This window comes from Oncorhynchus nerka, unplaced genomic scaffold, assembly GCF_034236695.1.
Source record: "Oncorhynchus nerka isolate Pitt River unplaced genomic scaffold, Oner_Uvic_2.0 unplaced_scaffold_2258, whole genome shotgun sequence".
NCBI classification, from domain to species: domain Eukaryota; kingdom Metazoa; phylum Chordata; class Actinopteri; order Salmoniformes; family Salmonidae; genus Oncorhynchus; species Oncorhynchus nerka.
The window spans coordinates 10,342-31,589 of NW_027039038.1; the positions used below are offsets into that span (position 1 = coordinate 10,342).

General features: G+C 43.3%; 1 protein-coding gene across 2 annotated transcripts; it reads right to left on the reverse strand.

Moving 5' to 3' along the window:
* Positions 1–1,543: 1,543 nt before the first annotated feature.
* On the reverse strand, positions 1,544–17,048 carry LOC135567268 (putative selection and upkeep of intraepithelial T-cells protein 1 homolog). Of its 2 annotated transcripts, XM_065014688.1 has the most exons (7): positions 16,876–17,048; positions 11,998–12,345; positions 11,050–11,094; positions 4,173–4,451; positions 3,843–3,995; positions 3,584–3,613; positions 1,544–3,451 (listed from the first exon to the last, which is right to left on the reverse strand). In XM_065014688.1, exons 1-7 carry the CDS (start codon positions 16,946–16,948, stop codon positions 3,414–3,416), a joined length of 966 nt encoding a protein of 321 aa, XP_064870760.1. In that variant the 5' UTR covers positions 16,949–17,048; the 3' UTR covers positions 1,544–3,413. The 2 variants fall into 2 exon arrangements, with proteins under 2 accessions (XP_064870760.1, XP_064870761.1); XM_065014689.1 differs by lacking the exon at positions 11,050–11,094.
* Between the last annotated feature and the right edge of the window lie 4,200 nt (positions 17,049–21,248).

Below are 21,248 nucleotides of genomic sequence, written 5' to 3' on the forward strand. Positions count from 1 at the left end.
CCTTCTTGCAGTTCCTACCGCTTCCACTGGAGACTGCTTTGCTCCAAGAGTGGCCATCTTACAAGCAACATGTGTTAGTTGGAGCATTCAAGGTATGGCATGAATACAATCTTTTGAAGAGGACATTTTAGGCCAGTGTTGCCCTTTTTCCCTCGGTTGACTCTTTAATGTTGGACATCTTGTAGTTTTTCATACATTTCAGGGGTTGGACTAGCTGATGGCAATGAAAAAGCTGGCCTTACAGTTTGATGAGTGGGGGCAGTCTACCCCTGCATTAGCCAGCTGGCAGCAATCACACTGACTATACCAGTGTCTTCCGTTAATTGTGAGAGGGACTTCTCTGCAATGAAACGATTAAGAACATTTAAATGTGAAAGTAGATCCTCTTTATCCCTTTCCTTTCTTCTTATTATCTCTGTTATTGCAGGTCAAAAACAGACTTGAGGAACAGACTGCAGTGAGAGCATCTAGCCGCCTGCATGTGGCTCTCCAACGAAAAACTGTCAGAAAAACTGGAAATAGATTTCCAACTGCTTTCTTTGGTGATGAATATAAATTAGTGTTCCTCTGTTCATTTTATCAAGATAAACTTTTTTATTTGAGAAAGAAGGACTCTGCAGCACATCCTGTAACTATAGTTACTTTACCAATACGTTACTGAGCTCATTTCTGGGGAAATTATATTTTAGGTTTGAGTTTTTTCCTTTTAAAAAGTCACCATAACCAAGCTTTTCAGTACCAAGCTTTTTTTAGGGGGGGGGGGGGGCTGCAACCCGGCAAAAAAGGGGGGACCCTCACTAACTTTTCCCCAACAACTAACACCTTTTCCAAAAGAAACACTGGAACACATCAACTTCATAGAACAGCGAACACACATATCTTTCACACAACACACACTTTTATGAGTAGGACAGACCAGAACAACTGACTGACACACACACACACACACGAGTAGGGCAGACCAAAACAACTGACACACACACAGTACGTGAAAGTTGAGGTGTGTGTCCTGGTGAAAGGAGAGGTCATGTTATTCATAAAGTTGTTCTTCAGAGGTAGCAGCATCACAGGGTAGAGCCTTCTGATACCTTCTAACATCTCCAGAGGTAGCAGCATCACAGGTTAGAGCCTTCTGATACCTTCTAACATCTCCAGAGGTAGCAGCATCACAGGGTAGAGCCTTCTGATACCTTCTAACATCTCCAGAGGTAGCAGCATCACAGGTTAGAGCCTTCTGATACCTTCTAACATCTCCAGAGGTAGCAGCATCACAGGTTAGAGCCTTCTGATACCTTCTAACATCTCCAGAGGTAGCAGCATCACAGGTTAGAGCCTTCTGATACCTTCTAACATCTTCAGAGGGAAGAACAAAAGTTATTTAAAAAGTTATCACCCGACTAAACTCTAAAGATATTTATATCTCCTACATCAGTCACAGTGAATTCATTCATTCTTATTTACCTTCAGTCTCATTCTGAATGTCGCAAAACTCTTGGATATCTGCATGAACCCTAGCATAAATGATGAATCAGCGAGATACAAATTGGCTTAACTATTTATTTACTAAAAATAAAATGTAAAAATGTTTTTTTAAATCACACAGAATTACATATATACAGAATGGATCATACTTTGATTAGTAATTATGTCATAAAGGAAAACGTCCTTAGGGGACGGAACAGATACAACGGCTAGTAACACAAAGGGGGTTGGGCTTGAATGAAAGCGCGGGAAGACTGAAGAACAAATGGGAAAGCTATCGTAAATACAGAATATTATGCATTCTAAATTACCGCAGATTTGGAAAAGGAAAATGCAAGAAATATAAATGCAAGAGATCCAGCAGGGATCTTGTCTTCTGAAGAATGTCTCTGGTGGTAAACTGGACACGTTATAGTATCGTCGTTGTGTGTTAGACTGGATACGTCGTTTGTCCTTTCCTAGCCCACGTTTACAGTGGCTGCTGCTAACTCATGGGCTAGGAGGTATCACTTCTGGAGTGAATAAGAGTTCAAAGTTCATACCAAGTTGCCATACTTGTAAGCTCATGCTATATTCTGGCTGGTATAGTCGAAATTCATCCTTTCGGCATGTCGATCGTCACCTTCACGTTGAACACGATGCGAATTTCGTTAGGTTATTATCTTAGCCCTTTTAACGCAGGGACCGTCGTCCTCGGAACACAAAGTGAAATTTTTGTCAACGGGCTTATATAGTTGTGGGAGAGAGGGGCATGTTTCATAGTTTACAACCAATGTCTGTTCACTTGGGCGGGGCCACCGAGTGAGCAGAGTTTACAACCAATGTCTGTTCACTTGGGCGGGGCCACTGAGTGAGCAGAGTTTACAACCAATGTCTGTTCACTTGGGCGGGGCCACCGAGTGGGCAGAGTTTTTACTCTATGGAAACCATTCTCTCATTTAGAAATAAATGTAATCTAAAATTACATTTCATCTTTTCACAAATAGTTTCATATTTAAACATTTCAATTGCACAACAATTCCATGTGAATCTGATAACTAGAATGTGTAGACTTTCCAAGACACAGTTTATGTCGTCCTGTCATCAGTAATAATATCTCAGACGACAACTGATCTGACATCATATTCTTTAAGTACCAACGCATATTTTCAACTGGTTGGATTACCGAAATATGGTTCCGTTCCCCAACCTTTTGATGTTACCAGACTATGTTAACAAAGGGCTTTCCATGAGTCCATTCTGTAGAGTAGAGAGAGAAAAGGGGGTATTTATGGGGGTCATAAACCTCACCAACAGGCCAACGTCATAACGTCTGTGCTCACATGGGCGTGGCCACTGACTTGGTTCAGACTTCATATGAAAAACAATTCTCTCATAAATAAGTTTCATATTGAATGATATTCATTTTTAATGATATTCATATTTAATGATATACGTTCCAACATTTGGATGTGAATCTGATCACTGGGAAATATACACATTCAGAGAAACAGTTATGTTGTTCTACTGTCCTTAGTGACATCACAAATCAGTAATGACTTCGACATGGTTGTTCTGAGATCCTGAGCGCTCTGGAGCACGTTTTATCAAAGACCTCTGTACTTTTGCGCCGTTCATCTTTCCCTTGATCCTGACTAGTCTCCCAGTCCCTGCCGCTGAAATCATCTCCACAGTATGACGCTGCCACCACCATGCTTCACAGTAGGGATGGTGCCAGGTTTCCTCCAGGCGTGACGCTTGGCATTCAGGGCCAAAGAGTTCAATCTTGGTTTCATCAGAGCAGAGAACCTTGTTTTCCTTCTCCCCCCGATCTGTGCTTTGACGGGTCACCGGTTCGAATCTCAAGTCCGACCGGGAAAAGGTGGCGAAGTGGGACGGAAACAGGAGGGCTGCTGGCATCAGTGTCTCTCCTGCCTCGAGTCTCATCTCATTCAATTGAGCTCTCTTGAGGGGTTCCCGTTCAATGGCACTGCATATTAGAATGAGAGGGTGATTTAGAAAAGGCCAGTTAGAGCTTAACTTAAAATGTAGCTTTCTACATCAATATGTTAAATACTTTGATATTTGAACTATCAACATGTTGGGCACATCGCACACATACCTGATAGATTTTCAAGATCTAGGATTTCACCTACAAGAACAGACAGAGATTAAGAACCCGGGACCTCAGCCTTGCAAACACACATATACAGCCCACCTGAATTAAATGTAGACAGTCCCACCAATGAAAAGCTATGGAGTCGGGGAGGAGTGATTTTACAAGGTTGTTTGTAATAGAATAGAGGTAATTAAGGTGGAGTGATTGAACTAAAGCTCACAATATTGTGATGAAAGCATTGGGACAGTTAGAGACACCTCACCTGTCACGCATTGACGTTTCGCACGTCGATTTCCGACCACATATCCCATTGGTGCGGCTACTGCAGCTCCCATTGCAGCTCCCAGTGCAGCTCCCAGTGCCAGACAAAGCCCAACTGTCCAGTAGGACTGGCACGGCTTGGGAAAGATGTCATCTGAAACACAGAAGCCATGTCGAACCCATTACGTACGATCATACCAATTGATTGGTTTGGACCTCCAGATTGCTAATCTACGAAAGAACATTGGCAGCGTGGTGCAAACAAAATAATAATTTCATTTTCAAAAACTTCCAATTGTATATTCAAATGTTTTCAAAACAGATCCCTCACCAGGAATGCGAATCTGCTTCATTCTGAAGGTGTTCTGCTGTTGAACTCTACAGGTGAACCAGTTGTTGTCAGTCTGCTGTATGGTGACATTTCGTCTCACAGTGAAGAAACCCTCAGTGTCAGTCTCGGTCTCTGTAGGTCCAGCAGCAGGGAGGATGGTTCCATTGTTGTCCAGCCACTCTAGCTCAGGTTCAGGGTACCAGCCTTCGGACTCACACCTCAGGACCAGCCCACTACCATTAGTTCCTTCAATAGAGAGGACTGGCTGAGATCCAGGGCCTGCAAAATTTAAAGTTAACACAGGGGTGAGATTCCTGTTATGAAAATGAATGGACTGCTTAAAATGGGATTTTCCCTCTTCAGAATATGACTCTTTCTTAACACCCAGTGGACCATTAACCTCTTGGAACACTAGGGGCAGTATGTGATTTTTGGATGAAAAAACGTTCCCGTTTTAAACAAGATATTTTGTCACGAAAAGATGCTAGACTATGCATATAATTGACAGCTGTGGAAAGAAATCACCCTGACGTTTCTAAAACTGCAAAGATATTATCTGTGAGTGCCACAGAACTGATGCTACAGGCAAAACCAAGATGAAACTTCAAACAGGAAATGAGCAACATTTTTGAGGCGCTGTTTTCCATTGTCTCCTTATATGGCTGTGAATGCGCCCTGAACGAGCCTACACTTTCTGCCGTTTCCTCAAGGTGTCTGCAGCATTGTGATGTGTTTGTAGGCATATCATTGGAAGATTGGCCATAAGAGACTACATTGTCCTACGGTGTCATTTGTCGAAATTGGTGCGTAATCTCCAGCTGCAAGCATTCTTCCATGTGATTGAGAGGAGAGAGGAGACTTCCACGAATGATATATCATCGAAGAGATATGTGAAAAACACCTTGAGGATTGATTCTAAACAACGTTTACCATGTTTCAGTCGATATTATGGAGTTAATTTGGAAAAAAGTTTGGCGTTTTTATGATTGAATTTTCGTTTTTTTTTGGTAGCCAAACGTGACGAACAAAACGGGGCGATTTCTCACGCAAAGAATCTTTCAGGAAAAACGGAACATTTACTATCTAACTGAGAGTCTCCTCATTGAAAACATCCGAAGTTCTTCAAAGGTAAATGATTTTATTTGAATGCTTTTCTTGTTTTTGTGAAAATGTTGCCTGCTGAATGCTACGCTAAATGCTACGCTAAATGCTACGCTAGCTATCAATAATCTTACACAAATGCTTGTTTTGCTATGGTTGAAAAGCATATTTTGAAAATCTGAGATGACAGTGTTGTTAACAAAAGGCTAAGCTTGAGAGCTAGCATATTTATTTCATTTAATTTGCGATTTCATGAATAGTTAACGTTGCGTTTTGGTAATGAGCTTGAGGCTGTATTCACGATACCGGATCCGGGATGGCTAGAATCAAGAGGTTAAGAAACAGTAATATTAACACCCAGTGGACCAATAAGAAACAGTAATATTAACTAACACCCAGTGGACCAATAAGAAACAGTAATATTAACAAACACCCAGTGGACCAATAAGAAACAGTAATATTAACAAACACCCAGTGGACCAATAAGAAACAGTAATATTAACAAACACCCAGTGGACCAATAAGAAACAGTAATATTAACTAACACCCAGTGGACCAATAAGAAACAGTAATATTAACAAACACCCAGTGGACCAATAAGAAACAGTAATATTAACTAACACCCAGTAGACCAATAAGAAACAGTAATATTTACACCCAGTGGACCAATAAGAAACAGTAATATTAACAAACACCCAGTGGACCAATAAGAAACAGTAATATTAACAAACACCCAGTGGACCAATAAGAAACAGTAATATTAACTAACACCCAGTGGACCAATAAGAAACAGTAATATTAACAAACACCCAGTGGACCAATAAGAAACAGTAATATTAACTAACACCCAGTAGACCAATAAGAAACAGTAATATTTACACCCAGTGGACCAATAAGAAACAGTAATATTAACTAACACCCAGTGGACCAATAAGAAACAGTAATATTAACAAACACCCAGTGGACCAATAAGAAACAGTAATATTAACAAACACCCAGTGGACCAATAAGAAACAGTAATATTAACACCCAGTGGACCAATAAGAAACAGTAATATTAACTAACACCCAGTGGACCAATAAGAAACAGTAATATTGACTAACACCCAGTGGACCAATAAGAAACAGTAATATTAACTAACACCCAGTGGACCAATAAGAAACAGTAATAAATCAAATCCAAATCAAATTTTATTTGTCACATACACATGGTTAGCAGATGTTAATGCGAGTGTAGCGAAATGCTTGTGCTTCTAGTTCCGACAATGCAGTAATAACCAACAAGTAATCTAACTAACAATTCCAAAACTACTGTCTTATACACACAAGTGTAGGGGGATAAAGAATATGTACATAAATATATATGAATGAGTGATGGAACAGAGCGGCATAGGCAAGATACAGTAGATGGTATTGAGTACAGTATATACATATGAGATGAGTATGTAAACAAAGTGGCATAGTTAAAGTGGCTAGTGATACATTTGTTACATAAAGATGCAGTAGATGATATAGAGTACAGTATATACGTATACATATGAGATTAATAATGTAGGGTATGTAAACATTATATTAGGTAGCATTGTTTAAAGTGGCTAGTGATATATTTTACATCATTTCCCATCAATTCCCATTATTAAAGTGGCTGGAGTTGAGTCAGTGTGTTGGCAGCAGCCACTCAATGTTAGTGGTGGCTGTTTAACAGTCTGATGGCCTTGAGATAGAAGCTGTTTTTCAGTCTCTCGGTCCCAGCTTTGATGCACCTGTACTGACCTCGCCTTCTGGATGATAGCGGGGTGAACGGGCAGTGGCTCGGGTGGTTGTTGTCCTTGATGATCTTAATGGCCTTCCTGTAACATCGGGTGGTGTAGGTGTCCTGGAGGGCAGGTAGTTTGCCCCCGGTGATGCGTTGTGCAGACCTCACTACCCTCTGGAGAGCCTTACGGTTGTGGGTGGAGCAGTTGCCGTACCAGGCGGTGATACAGCCCGCCAGGATGCTCTCGATTGTGCATCTGTAGAAGTTTGTGAGTGCTTTTGGTGACAAGCCGAATTTCTTCAGCCTCCTGAGGTTGAAGAGGCGCTGCTGCGCCTTCTTCACGACACTGTCAGTGTGAGTGGACCAATTCAGTTTGTCTGTGATGTGTATGCCGAGGACCTTAAAACTTGCTACCCTCTCCACTACTGTTCCATCGATGTGGATAGGGGGGTGTTCCCACTGCTGTTTCCTGAAGTCCACAATCCTCTCCTTAGTTTTGTTGACGTTGAGTGTGAGGTTATTTTCCTGACACCACACTCCGAGGGCCCTCACCTCCTCCCTGTAGGCCGTCTCGTCGTTGTTGGTAATCAAGCCTACCACTGTTGTGTCGTCCGCAAACTTGATGATTGAGTTGGAGGCGTGCGTGGCCAAGCAGTCGTGGGTGAACAGGGAGTACAGGAGAGGGCTCAGAACGCACCCTTGTGGGGCCCCAGTGTTGAGGATCAGCGGGGTGGAGATGTTGCCTACCCTCACCACCTGGGGGCGGCCCGTCAGGAAGTCCAGTACCCAGTTGCACAGGGCGGGGTCGAGACCCAGGAGGGTACTATGGTGTTAAATGCCGAGCTGTAGTCGATGAACAGCATTCTCACGTAGGTATTCCTCTTGTCCAGATGGGTAAGGGCAGTGTGCAGTGTGGTTGAGATTGCATCGTCTGTGGACCTATTTGGGCGGTAAGCAAATTGGAGTGGGTCTAGGGTGTCAGGTAGGGTGGAGGTGATATGGTCCTTGACTAGTCTCTCAAAGCACTTCATGATGACGGAAGTGAGTGCTACGGGGCGGTAGTCGTTTAGCTCAGTTACCTTAGCTTTCTTGGGAACAGGAACAATGGTGGCCCTCTTGAAGCATGTGGGAACAGCAGACTGGGATAGGGATTGATTGAATATGTCCGTAAACACACCAGCCAGCTGGTCTGCGCATGCTCTGAGGGCGCAGCTGGGGATGCCGTCTGGGCCTGCAGCCTTGCGAGGGTTAACACGTTTAAATGTTTTACTCACCTCGGCTGCAGTGAAGGAGAGGCCGCATGTTTTGGTTGCAGGCCGTGTCAGTGGCACTGTATTGTCCTCAAAGCGGGCAAAAAAGTTATTTAGTCTGCCTTGGAGCAAGACATCCTGGTCCGTGACGGGGCTGGTTTTCTTTTTGTAATCCGTGATTGACTGTAGACCCTGCCACATACCTCTTGTGTCTGAGCCGTTGAATTGAGATTCTACTTTGTCTCTATACTGACCCTTAGCTTGTTTGATTGCCTTGCGGAGGGAATAGCTACACTGTTCGTATTCGGTCATGTTTCCGGTTACCTTGCCCTGATTAAAAGCAGTGGTTCGCGCTTTCAGTTTCACGTGAATGCTGCCATCAATCCACGGTTTCTGGTTTGGGAATGTTTTAATCGTTGCTATGGAAACGACATCTTCAACGCACGTTCTAATGAACTCGCACACCGAATCAGCGTATTCGTCAATATTGTTATCTGACGCAATACGAAACATATCCCAGTCCACGTGATGGAAGCAGTCTTGGAGTGTGGAGTCAGCTTGGTCGGACCAGCGTTGGACAGACCTCAGCGTGGGAGCTTCTTGTTTTAGTTTCTGTCTGTAGGCAGGGATCAACAAAATGGAGTCGTGGTCAGCTTTTCCGAAAGGAGGGCGGGGCAGGGCCTTATATGCGTCGCGGAAGTTAGAATAGCAAAGATCCAAGGTTTTGCCAGCCCTGGTTGAGCAATTGATATGCTGATACAATTTAGGGAGTTTTGTTTTCAGATTAGCCTTGTTAAAAGGTGAAAGGCAGAACGCAGGATCCGCTTCGCGAAAGTCATATTCTTGGTCGTACTGATGGTGAGTTGACGCTGCTCTTATATTCAGTAGTTCTTCTCGACTGTATGTAATGAAACCTAAGATGACCTGGGGTACTAATGTAAGAAATAACACGTAAAAAACAACAAAAAACTGCATAGTTTCCTAGGAACGCGAAGCGAGGCGGCCATCTCTGCCGGCGCCGGAATATTGACTAACACCCAGTGGACCAATAAGAAACAGTAATATTAACTAACACCCAGTGGACCAATAAGAAACAGTAATATTAACACCCAGTGGACCAATAAGAAACAGTAATATTAACACCCAGTGGACCAATAAGAAACAGTAATATTAACTAACACCCAGTGGACCAATAAGAAACAGTAATATTAACTAACACCCAGTGGACCAATAAGAAACAGTAATATTAACAAACACCCAGTGGACCAATAAGAAACAGTAATATTAACTAACACCCAGTAGACCAATAAGAAACAGTAATATTAACACCCAGTGGACCACTGCTATTACTGTTTCTTATTGGTCCACTGGGTGTTAGTTAATATTACTGTTTCTAAATGGAGTTTATCTATATTTCATGTATAACACATGTATTTTCATCAACATTTGTAAATGAGTATTTCTGTAAATTGATATGGCTCTCTGCAAAAACACTGCATGTTTTGGAACTACTGAACATAACACGCCAATGTAAAATAAGATTTTGGGATATAAATATGAACTTTACCGAACAAAACATACATGTATTGTGTAACATGAAGTCCTATGAGTGTCATCTGATGAAGATCATCAAAGGTTAGTGAGAAAGATTCTCTCTATTTGTGCTTTTTGTGACTCCTCCCTTTGGCTGGAAAAATGGCTGTGTTTTTCTGTGACTTGGTGGTGACCTAACATAATTGTTTGTGGAGCTTTCGCTGTAAAGCATTTTTTAAATCAGACACTGGAATGAAACCTGTTATAGGGATAGGGGGCAGAATTTTCACTGTTGGATAAATAGCGTGCACAATTTCAACTTCCTGCTACTCATGCCAGGAATATATTATATGCATATGATTAGCAGGTGTGGATAGAAAACACTGAAGTTTCTAAAACTGGTTCAACCATGTCTGTGCCTATAACAGAACTTATGGAGCAAGAAAAACCCAGAGGAATAACTGTTCGTTTTTTTTTTTTTGTGCCTCTGACCGTTCCCTCAGGTGAATTTAGTTGAAGTTAATCATCTTTGCAATGGAGAAGAAGCACATGGAACAAGGTTACTGTTGAGAGTTATGCAAGACGAAAAAAGGTGCATGGTTTGTTTACTTGCTGTATTGAATACAGATTGCCTCATCTACAATTTGATCGATTATTAACATTTAAAAATACCTAAAGTTGTATTACAAACGTAGTTTAAAATATTTTGGCAAAGTTTATAGGCAACTTTTGAAATGTTTTGTAGTGACGTTGTGTTTTGGCAAGCTGTTTTTTTCCGGATCAAACGTGCTTTATAAATGGACATTTTGGGTATACATGGACGGAATTAATCGGAAAAAAGGACCAATTGTGATGTTTATGGGACATATTGGAGTGCCAACAAAAGAAGCTCGTCAAAGGTAATGCATGTTTTATATTTTATTTCAGCGTTTTGTGTAGCGCCTGCTACGCTAGCTCTTTTGTTTACTACTGGTTCAGATGAGTGCATGCTATCAAATAATAGCTTCTTATGCTTTCGCCGAAAAGCATTTTTTAAATCTGACATGTTGGCTGGATTCACAACGGGTGTAGCTTTCATTGAGTATCTTACATGTGTGATTTAATGAAAGTTAGAATTTTATTTGAATCTGGCGCTCTGCATTTCCCCAGGCAATTGGCCAGTTGAGACGCGTCTCCATATCCTCAAGAGGTATTAATGGTCCACTGGTTCTTATTATTGTTGCTTTTTGGAAACTCACTTGATTGTGATGGTTGTCTTGGGGGAGTTGAATATGTTTTGTCATCTATGAAAAATAGATGAATGACATCGTGATAATCTCAATGAAAAATGTGCTGATGACATAATAACACAAAGCACAAAGGAAACATTTTTGATCATTTATATAAATCAGGATCAGACATTGTACTTGACAGAGAAAATACCATCTGATGTGTATATACACTACACTAGTATTTACATGACTCACCGACCAGGAGTTGTGTGTATATATACTACACTAGTATTTACATGACTCACCGACCAGGAGTTGTGTGTGTATATATACTACACTAGTATTTACATGACTCACCGACCAGGAGTTGTGTGTATATATACTACACTAGTATTTACATGACTCACCGACCAGGAGTTGTGTGTGTATATATACTACACTAGTATTTACATGACTCACCGACCAGGAGTTGTGTGTGTATATATACTACACTAGTATTTACATGACTCACCGACCAGGAGTTGTGTGTGTATATATACTACACTAGTATTTACATGACTCACCGACCAGGAGTTGTGTGTGTATATACTACACTAGTATTTACATGACTCACCGACCAGGAGTTGTGTGTGTATATATACTACACTAGTATTTACATGACTCACCGACCAGGAGTTGTGTGTGTATATATACTACACTAGTATTTACATGACTCACCGACCAGGAGTTGTGTGTGTATATATACTACACTAGTATTTACATGACTCACCGACCAGGAGTTGTGTGTGTATATATACTACACTAGTATTTACATGACTCACCGACCAGGAGTTGTGTGTGTATATATACTACACTAGTATTTACATGACTCACCGACCAGGAGTTGTGTGTGTATATATACTACACTAGTATTTACATGACTCACCGACCAGGAGTTGTGTGTGTATACACTACACTAGTATTTACATGACTCACCGACCAGGAGTTGAACAACAGGTCTCTGAGTCCTGCTCACTGTTGGAATGAAGCAGGTGTAGCTTCCAGCATCAGAGAGAGTAACTCCTGTTAGTTTCAATGAGACGTTGCCGTTCTTCAGTTCTTCTTTAAACAGTGACGTCCTTCTCTTGTAGGATGGATTCTGGTCCTCTTCAGAGTCACGATGGTCGCGGTAACAATGTGCCTCTTTTGGCTTCAAGTCTGGTCTGAGCCACTCCACTGTGTGGTTCGCAGCATTCATAGTGGGGTTCAGGAAACAAGGAAGGATGACATCACCACCCACTACGGCATGAACCCTGGACATTGGAGCAACAACCTGAACCTGACCTGAAAAAAACAAAATCAGAGTGAATATCTTTAAGACACTCTAAATGTTGTATACAACTTATCAAAAAAGAAGTTTAGTATGGTAACAGTTTAGTACTTAGTAGCATATTTTGTATTTGTCGTGAACAGACTCACGTAACACAAAATAGTACTACTTTACCCAACAGGGCAGACTGATCCGCGGAGAATGAACACCAAATCAGAACAGATTCAACAGCTGGGCGATAGTGAATTATAAAAACAACAAGTGGTTTATATTGATGGGAGAAATAACCACATTATTCACCATCTGGATGTCAGTGACACGTATAGGCCTACTGCTGCATTCAAGACAATTGGGAACTCAAAATAATACACAAAATAGGTGAAATCATGTGCACCACTTTTGTATTCAGGTGCCGATATGAGTTTGCTTCCCATCACGACGTTTCCAACTGTTTTTCTACCAAACATATTAATAAACGTTTTTTTCGTAACCATCTGGATTTCACCCTGATACAGCAGTATACTCAAATGGAAATGGGGGACATGACCGGCAAGCCGGCAGCACAACGCCGGGACACAGGAAATATCAGGGTGACAGCTAAAAGCTTGAAATCCACTGGAAACATACTAGTTACGGCATTAACGGCAGGTAGCCTAGTGGTTAGAGTGTAGAGGAGGCAGGTAGCCTAGTGGTTAGAGTGTAGAGGAGGCAGGTAGCCTAGTGGTTAGAGTGTAGAGGAGGCAGGTAGCCTAGTGGTTAGAGTGTAGAGGAGGCAGGTAGCCTAGTGGTTAGAGTGTAGAGGAGGCAGGTAGCCTAGTGGTTAGAGTGTAGAGGAGGCAGGTAGCTTAGTGGTTAGAGTGTAGAGGAGGCAGGTAGCCTAGTGGTTAGAGTGTAGAGGTGGCAGGGTAGCCTAGTGGTTAGAGTGTAGAGGGGGTAGGTAGCCTAGTGGTTAGAGTGTAGAGGAGGCAGGTAGCCTAGTGGTTAGAGTGTAGAGGAGGCAGGTAGCCTAGTGGTTAGAGTGTAGAGGAGGCAGGTAGCCTAGTGGTTAGAGTGTAGAGGAGGCAGGTAGCCTAGTGGTTAGAGTGTAGAGGTGGCAGGTAGCCTAGTGGTTAGAGTGTAGAGGAGGCAGGTAGCCTAGTGGTTAGAATGTAGAGGAGGCAGGTAGCCTAGTGGTTAGAGTGTAGAGGAGGCAGGTAGCCTAGTGGTTAGAGTGTAGAGGAGGCAGGTAGCCTAGTGGTTGGAGGGGCGGCAGGTAGCCTAGTGGTTAGAGGGGCGGCAGGTAGCCTAGTGGTTAGAGGGGCGGCAGGTAGCCTAGTGGTTAGAGGGGCGGCAGGTAGCCTAGTGGTTAGAGGGGCGGCAGGTAGCCTAGTGGTTAGAGGGGCGGCAGGTAGCCTAGTGGTTAGAGGCAGGTAGCCTAGTGGTTAGAGTGTAGAGGAGGCAGGTAGCCTAGTGGTTAGAGGGGCGGCAGGTAGCCTAGTGGTTAGAGGGGTGGCAGGTAGCCTAGTGGTTAGAGGCAGGTAGCCTAGTGGTTAGAGTGTAGAGGAGGCAGGTAGCCTAGTGGTTAGAGTGTAGAGGAGGCAGGTAGCCTAGTGGTTAGAGTGTAGAGGGGCGGCAGGTAGCCTAGTGGTTGGAGGGGCGGCAGGTAGCCTAGTGGTTAGAGGGGCGGCAGGTAGCCTAGTGGTTAGAGGGGCGGCAGGTAGCCTAGTGGTTAGAGGGGCGGCAGGTAGCCTAGTGGTTAGAGGGGCGGCAGGTAGCCTAGTGGTTAGAGGGGTGGCAGGTAGCCTAGTGGTTAGAGGCAGGTAGCCTAGTGGTTAGAGGGGCGGCAGGTAGCCTAGTGGTTAGAGGGGCGGCAGGTAGCCTAGTGGTTAGAGGGGCGGCAGGTAGCCTAGTGGTTAGAGGGGCGGCAGGTAGCCTAGTGGTTAGAGGAGGCAGGTAGCCTAGTGGTTAGAGTGTAGAGGAGGCAGGTAGCCTAGTGGTTAGAGTGTAGAGGAGGCAGGTAGCCTAGTGGTTAGAGTGTAGAGGAGGCAGGTAGCCTAGTGGTTAGAGGGGCGGCAGGTAGCCTAGTGGTTGGAGGGGCGGCAGGTAGCCTAGTGGTTAGAGGGGCGGCAGGTAGCCTAGTGGTTAGAGGGGCGGCAGGTAGCCTAGTGGTTAGAGGGGCGGCAGGTAGCCTAGTGGTTAGAGGGGTGGCAGGTAGCCTAGTGGTTAGAGGCAGGTAGCCTAGTGGTTAGAGGGGCGGCAGGTAGCCTAGTGGTTAGAGGCGGCAGGTAGCCTAGTGGTTAGAGAGCGGCAGGTAGCCTAGTGGTTAGAGGGGCGGCAGGTAGCCTAGTGGTTAGAGGAGGCAGGTAGCCTAGTGGTTAGAGTGTAGAGGAGGCAGGTAGCCTAGTGGTTAGAGTGTAGAGGAGGCAGGTAGCCTAGTGGTTAGAGTGTAGAGGAGGCAGGTAGCCTAGTGGTTAGAGGGGCGGCAGGTAGCCTAGTGGTTGGAGGGGCGGCAGGTAGCCTAGTGGTTGGAGGGGCGGCAGGTAGCCTAGTGGTTGGAGGGGCGGCAGGTAGCCTAGTGGTTGGAGGGGCGGCAGGTAGCCTAGTGGTTAGAGTGTAGAGGAGGCAGGTAGCCTAGTGGTTAGAGCGTAGAGGCGGCAGGTAGCCTAGTGGTTAGAGTGTAGAGGCAGCAGGTAGCCTAGTGGTTAGAGCATTGGACTAGTAACCGGAAGGTTGCTAGATTGAATCCCCGAGCTGTCAAGGTAAAACTGTTGTTCTGCCCCTGAACGAGGCAGTTAACCCACTGTTCCTAGTCCGTCATTGTAAATAAGAACGTGTTCTAGTTAAATAAAGGTCAAATAAAACCCGATAGTCAACTGTTCTCTAAAATGTTTTCCATATATAGACAAACCCTGTGTGTTTTAATAAAACCAACTATATGCTTGTATTATGCTGTTTGATGAAATAAGACAAATGACTTGAGATCAAGATAACCAGAAAAAAACAAATCTGACCATCCTCCTACTGGCTCTCTCAGATTCTGCCACATCAGGAAGTAGCAGACTGAAGATGACAGCAGCTGATTGGCCTCTGACTGTAAAGTGCTACAGAGGGCAGTGTTATGACCCATCACCACCTGGTAGAGGGCAGCTGATTGGCCTCTGACTGTAAGGTGCTACAGAGGGCAGTGTTATGACCCATCACCACCTGGTAGAGGGCAGCTGATTGGCCTCTGACTGTAAGGTGCTACAGAGGGCAGTGTTACGACCCATCACCACCTGGTAGAGGGCAGCTGATTGGCCTCTGACTGTAAAGTGCTACAGAGGGCAGTGTTACGGCCCAGAACATCACTGGGACCAAGATTGCAGACTATTTACATTGACAACCCCCCTTTGTATTTACACTGCTGCTACTCACCATATTCCTACCTACATGTACAAATTACAACTACCCTGTACCCCCACATATTCACTCTGTACCCCCACGTATTCACTCTGCACCCCCTGTATAAAGCCTTGTTATTGTGTTACTTTATAAAGAAAGGTACTTTAGTTAATTTAGTACATTTGTTTCTTAACTATTTCTTGAACTGCATTTTTGGTTAAGGACTTGTAAGTAAGCATTTCACCGTAAGGGAAAGGTGGATACTAGTCAGTTGTACAACTGAATGCATTCAGTGGTCTACTACACCTGTTGTATACGGAGCTCAGTATCATGAGAGAACACAGGGCATGAGAGAACACAGGGCATGAGAGAACACAGGGCATGAGAGAACCGTGTGGCTGTGTCCCACATCTCACCCTGTCAACTACATAGTGAACCTCTGCTAATCAGGCTCCTGGTCAACAGTAGTGTCCTTTATAGGGTATAGGCTGCTATGTGGGATGTACCCTGTGACTTCCATTTCCTTCACCATCTTGTCTCAGTCCTCTGACAACACACTGTCATGTCTCCACCTATTTCACCCCCCCCATCTTGTCTCAGTCCACAAGCTCATAATTTGAGGTGGGACAGCAAATAACAGACGTGCAATGAGGACACACTTGATACATTGTATTTCACGTTCCTTGATCAATGAAACGGAATCCCTGAACAACATGAAATTAACAGCAGTCCTAGAATGATAATAGGATATGCACAGCTAACTGGCTACTGTGAACCCTTTATTTAACCAGGCAAGTCAGTTAAGAACAAATTCTTATTTACAATGAGGGCCAAACCTGGACAACGCTGGGCCAATTGTGCGCCACCCTATGGGACTCCCAATCACAGCCGGTTGTGATACGGCCTGGAATCGAACCAGGGTATGTAGCGACGTAATGAAATGTAGACCTCTAGGGAGCTACAATTGACCATAATGTCAACATTATTTGTTAACGTTAACTAGCTAAGTAAACCTGCATCTGGATGATCTAAGATGAAGTTGAGAATAACACCACAGAACTTCACATCGTATTGTGAATAACAACATTGTTTCACTTTAGGATGTATCTTTGCTAGCCAGCTTACATTGATGTACCAGCTAACTTAGCTAGCTAGGTAGCTAAGCGATGTTGTGAGAAACCCACCTTCGGTTGTTGTTGAAAGACAGCAGAAGCACAACCAGCAGAAATGCAAACCATAACGAGAAAATATATACATTTTACAAGCAATGTTACGTTTGATGCCGTTTATTACTAGTTATTATAATATATATTATTACTAGCGACGTTAGTTTCACACTGTACTTCCTTCTCCTGAAATGACGTCTCCAGCACTGGTCTTCTTCTTCTATGAGGTTTAACGGCGGTTGGCATCCAATTTGTTGCATTACCGCCACTTACTGGCCTGGAGTACAACTCCCTTAAAAATAAAAAATTGTACTGAATAAATACCCTACCATCTAACACTATAGTCATTCATTTCAAAATTATATAAAATAAAATTAACACCCCCCCCTACTCCACTAATTAAATGAATTTATTCCTACCTCATTGCCATCACCCTGAAAGGATGGGACATCTTAACACACCCTGTTACTCTTTCTATTGTCAAGTCTCCCACACACCCAAATACCTCTCTGCTGGACCCTCCCTCCTACACACTGCTGCCACCTTGGACCCTCCCTCCTACACACTGCTGCCACCTTGGACCCTCCCTCCTACACACTGCTGTCACCTTGGACCCTCCCTCCTACACACTGCTGTCACCTTGGACCCTCCCTCCTACACACTGCTGCCACCTTGGACCCTCCCTCCTACACACTGCTGCCACCTTGGACCCTCCCTCCTACACACTGCTGCCACCTTGGACCCTCCCTCCTACACACTGCTGCCACCTTGGACCCTCCCTCCTACACACTGATGCCACATGCCCATAATCGTGACACCTGTAACATCATAATGTATTTGGCACATACGCTCGTACAGGATAACTTATATATCCTAACTTCTCTTTGTCGGGCAAAAAGTCAACTTCAAAACTCAAAAGAACAGAACTGTTCTGTTTCCCCACCCTGTGTGTGTCGCATCAAACGACCAGCATCACACTGGGAATCTTCCCCCTCAGCTGGTCAACGTTTATATCTACTGCTTCCCCAGTTAGACTTTCATTGGTGCCCTTTTCTTGAGAAATAAACAATTCACATGTCTATACATAAAGGGAAGTGAGTGAATTGAAATGCAAAGTGGTTGTGATGTCATTCAGAACAGATTAAGAAACAGATTAAAAAACAGGCTACATGATTGAGGAAAATAATTTATTTTATTATATTTGCTACAAAGACAAAATCAATATCCTGATGATTAATTGAAAAATAATGGTTTTGCACAAAACACAATAAAACAAAAGGCCTACATTAGTTATGTTTAAACAAAATAACATAATGAGACCAAAATGGGAAAATAAAGTAAATAATTGTAATAATTGAATTCTCCTCTCCTGTATGTTTTCTATCTCTGTAACATGTAACGGTATAACATTATACTGAACCTGTAACAATAATGCCTGAACCTCAACACCTATCAGTTGATCTGTATAGACATGAAAAGTGAAGGCATTTACAATGTATCAACCATAATGCTATACAGTATATGACCAGTATATGACTGATGTTAAAGGACAGCTGCTGAATGAATAATACAACACACATTATATTAAAACACATTCCAATCAGAATAATACATGTATCAGTTAATAGATCACATTTGATCAAATGCCACTATCGTTCCAGCAGGTGGAGCTACAATGTAACAACATACAGCATTGTGACTCACAGTTCTATATTAGAATTCCATGAGTTCCATTCTGATGGTTGTTATGGTGATCAGGTGATCTCAGCCTCACTCTTCTTCAACACAATCACCTGTTCAACACAGAAGTAGTTCATCAGTGTGGCCATGTATTTACTTATCCAATACAGAACCACTTAGAAATGTAAATCATATCAGATGAATTACTAGTCAATACTGTGCTACTTAGAATCCTATCAAATTATTTGCTTATGTCCAGGGCTATTTACTCCTTATCAATACCAGGGCTATTTACTCCTTATCAATACCAGGGCTATTTACTCCTTATCAATATCAAGGCTATTGACTCCTATTCAATATCCAGGCTATATGCTCCTAAATGCATTCATTCATATCAGTTGCATAATTTGGTAGTCACTAGCTGCAGCAAACTGAAAAGAAGAGTGACCCAGGGATGTGTCTGCTTTGGGGACCTTTAATGGAATGTTTACTGGCAGAACGGGTGTGGAGGATGAGGGCTGCAGTGGATATCTCAGATAGGGGGGAGTGAGGCCTAAGAGGGTTTAATAAATAAGCATCAACAACGGCTATACAGAGATGACCAGTTTACAGAGGAGTATAGAGTGCAGTGATGTTTCCTATAATTAGCATTGGTGGCAAATCTGATGGCTGAATGGTAAAGAACATCGAGCCGCTCGAGAGCATCCTTATCTGCCGATCTATAAATGATGGCTCCGTAATCTAGCATGGGTAGGATGGTCATCTGAATCAGGGTTAGTTTGACAGCTGGGGTGAAAGAGGTTCGATAGAGGAAACCAAGCCTCGATTTAACTTTAGCCTGCAGCTTTGATATGTGCTGAGAGAAGGACAGTGTACCGTCTAGCCATACTCCTAAGTACTTGTATGAGGTGATTACTTCAAGCTCTAAACCCTCAGAGGTAGTAATCACACCTGTGGGAAGAGGGGCATTCTTCTTACCAAACCACATGACCTTTGTTTTGGAGGTGTTCAGAATAAGGTTAAGGGCAGAGAAAGCTTGTTGGACACTAAGCAAGCTTTGTTGTAGAGCATTTAACACAAAATCCGATAAGGAGCCAGCTGAGTATAATACTGTATCATCTGCATATAAATGGATGAGAGAGCTTCCTACTGCCTGAGCAATGTTGTTGATGTAAATTGAGAAGAGCGTGGAGCCTAGTATTGAGCCTTGGGGTACTCCCTTGGTGACGGGCAGTGGCTGAGACCACATATTTTCTGACTTTATACACTGCACTCTTTGAGAGAGGTAGTTAGCAAACCAGGCCAAAGACCCCTCAGAGACACCAATACTCCTTAGCCGGCCCACAAGAATGGAATGGTCTACCGTGTCAAAAGCCCACAATAATGGAATGGTCTACCGTACAAGTCAATAAAAATAGCAGCACAATATTTCTTACAATCAAGGACAATGGTGACATCATTGAGGAACTTTAAGGTTGCAGTGACACATCCATAACCTGAGCAGGTTATACCATATTGTGGTAGTTGACTCTAATCCATCCTACTTTCTACTTCTACTAAGAGGTAACATAATATAGTACACACTGTGATCAGAATACCATATTGTGGCCCCTGCAGCTGTTGTGTTGTCATTTATTTAAATTTGTATTTATTTAACCTTTATTTAACCAGGTAGGCTAATTGAGAACAAGTTCTCATTTGTACCTGTGACCTGGCCAAGATAAAGCAAAGCAGTTCGACACATACAACAACACAGAGTTACACACGGAATAAATGAACATACAGTCAATAATACAGTAGAAAAGTCTATATACAGCATGTGCAAATGAGGTAGGATAAGGGAGGTAAGGCAATAAATAGGCCATGGTAGTGAAGTAATTACAATATAGCAATTAAACACTGGAATGGTAGGATGTGCAGAAGATGCATGTGCAAGTAGAGATACTGGGGTGCAAAGGAGCAAGATACATTTGGGGATGAGGTAGATGGATGGGCTGTTTACAGATGGGCTATGTACAGGTGGAGTGATCTGTGAGCTGCTCTGACAGCTGGTGCTTAAAGATAGTGAGGGAGATATGACTCTCCAGCTTTGGTGATTTTTGCAGTTCATTCGAGTCATTGGCAGCAGAGAACTGGACGGAAAGTCGGCCAAAGGAGGAATTGGCTTTGGGGATGACGAGTGAGATATACCTGCTGGAGCACGTGCTATGGGTGGGAGTTTCTATGGTGACCAATGAGCTGAGATAAGGCAGGGCTTTACCTAGCAAAGACTTATAGACGACCTGGAGCAAATGGGTTTGGCGATGAGTATGAATCAAGGGCCAGCCAAAGAGAGCACACAGGTCACAGTGGTGGGTAGTGTATATGGGGCGTTGGTGTCAAAACGGATGGCACTGTGATAGACTGCATCCAATTTGGTGAGTAGAGTAGAGTTTTTGAGGCTATTTTGTAAATTACATCGCCGAAGTCGAGGATAGGTAGATTGGTCAGTTTTACGAGGGTATGTTTGGCAGCATGAGTGCAACATGAGTGAAGGAAGCTTTGTGCGAAATAGGAAGCCGATTCTAGATGTAATTTTGGATTGGAGATGTTTAATGTGAGTCTGGAAGGAGAGTTTACAGTCTAACCGTACAACCTAGGTATTTGTAGTTGTCCACATATTCTAAGTCAGAGCCGTCCAGAGTAGTGATGTTGGACGGGTGCTCAGTGAT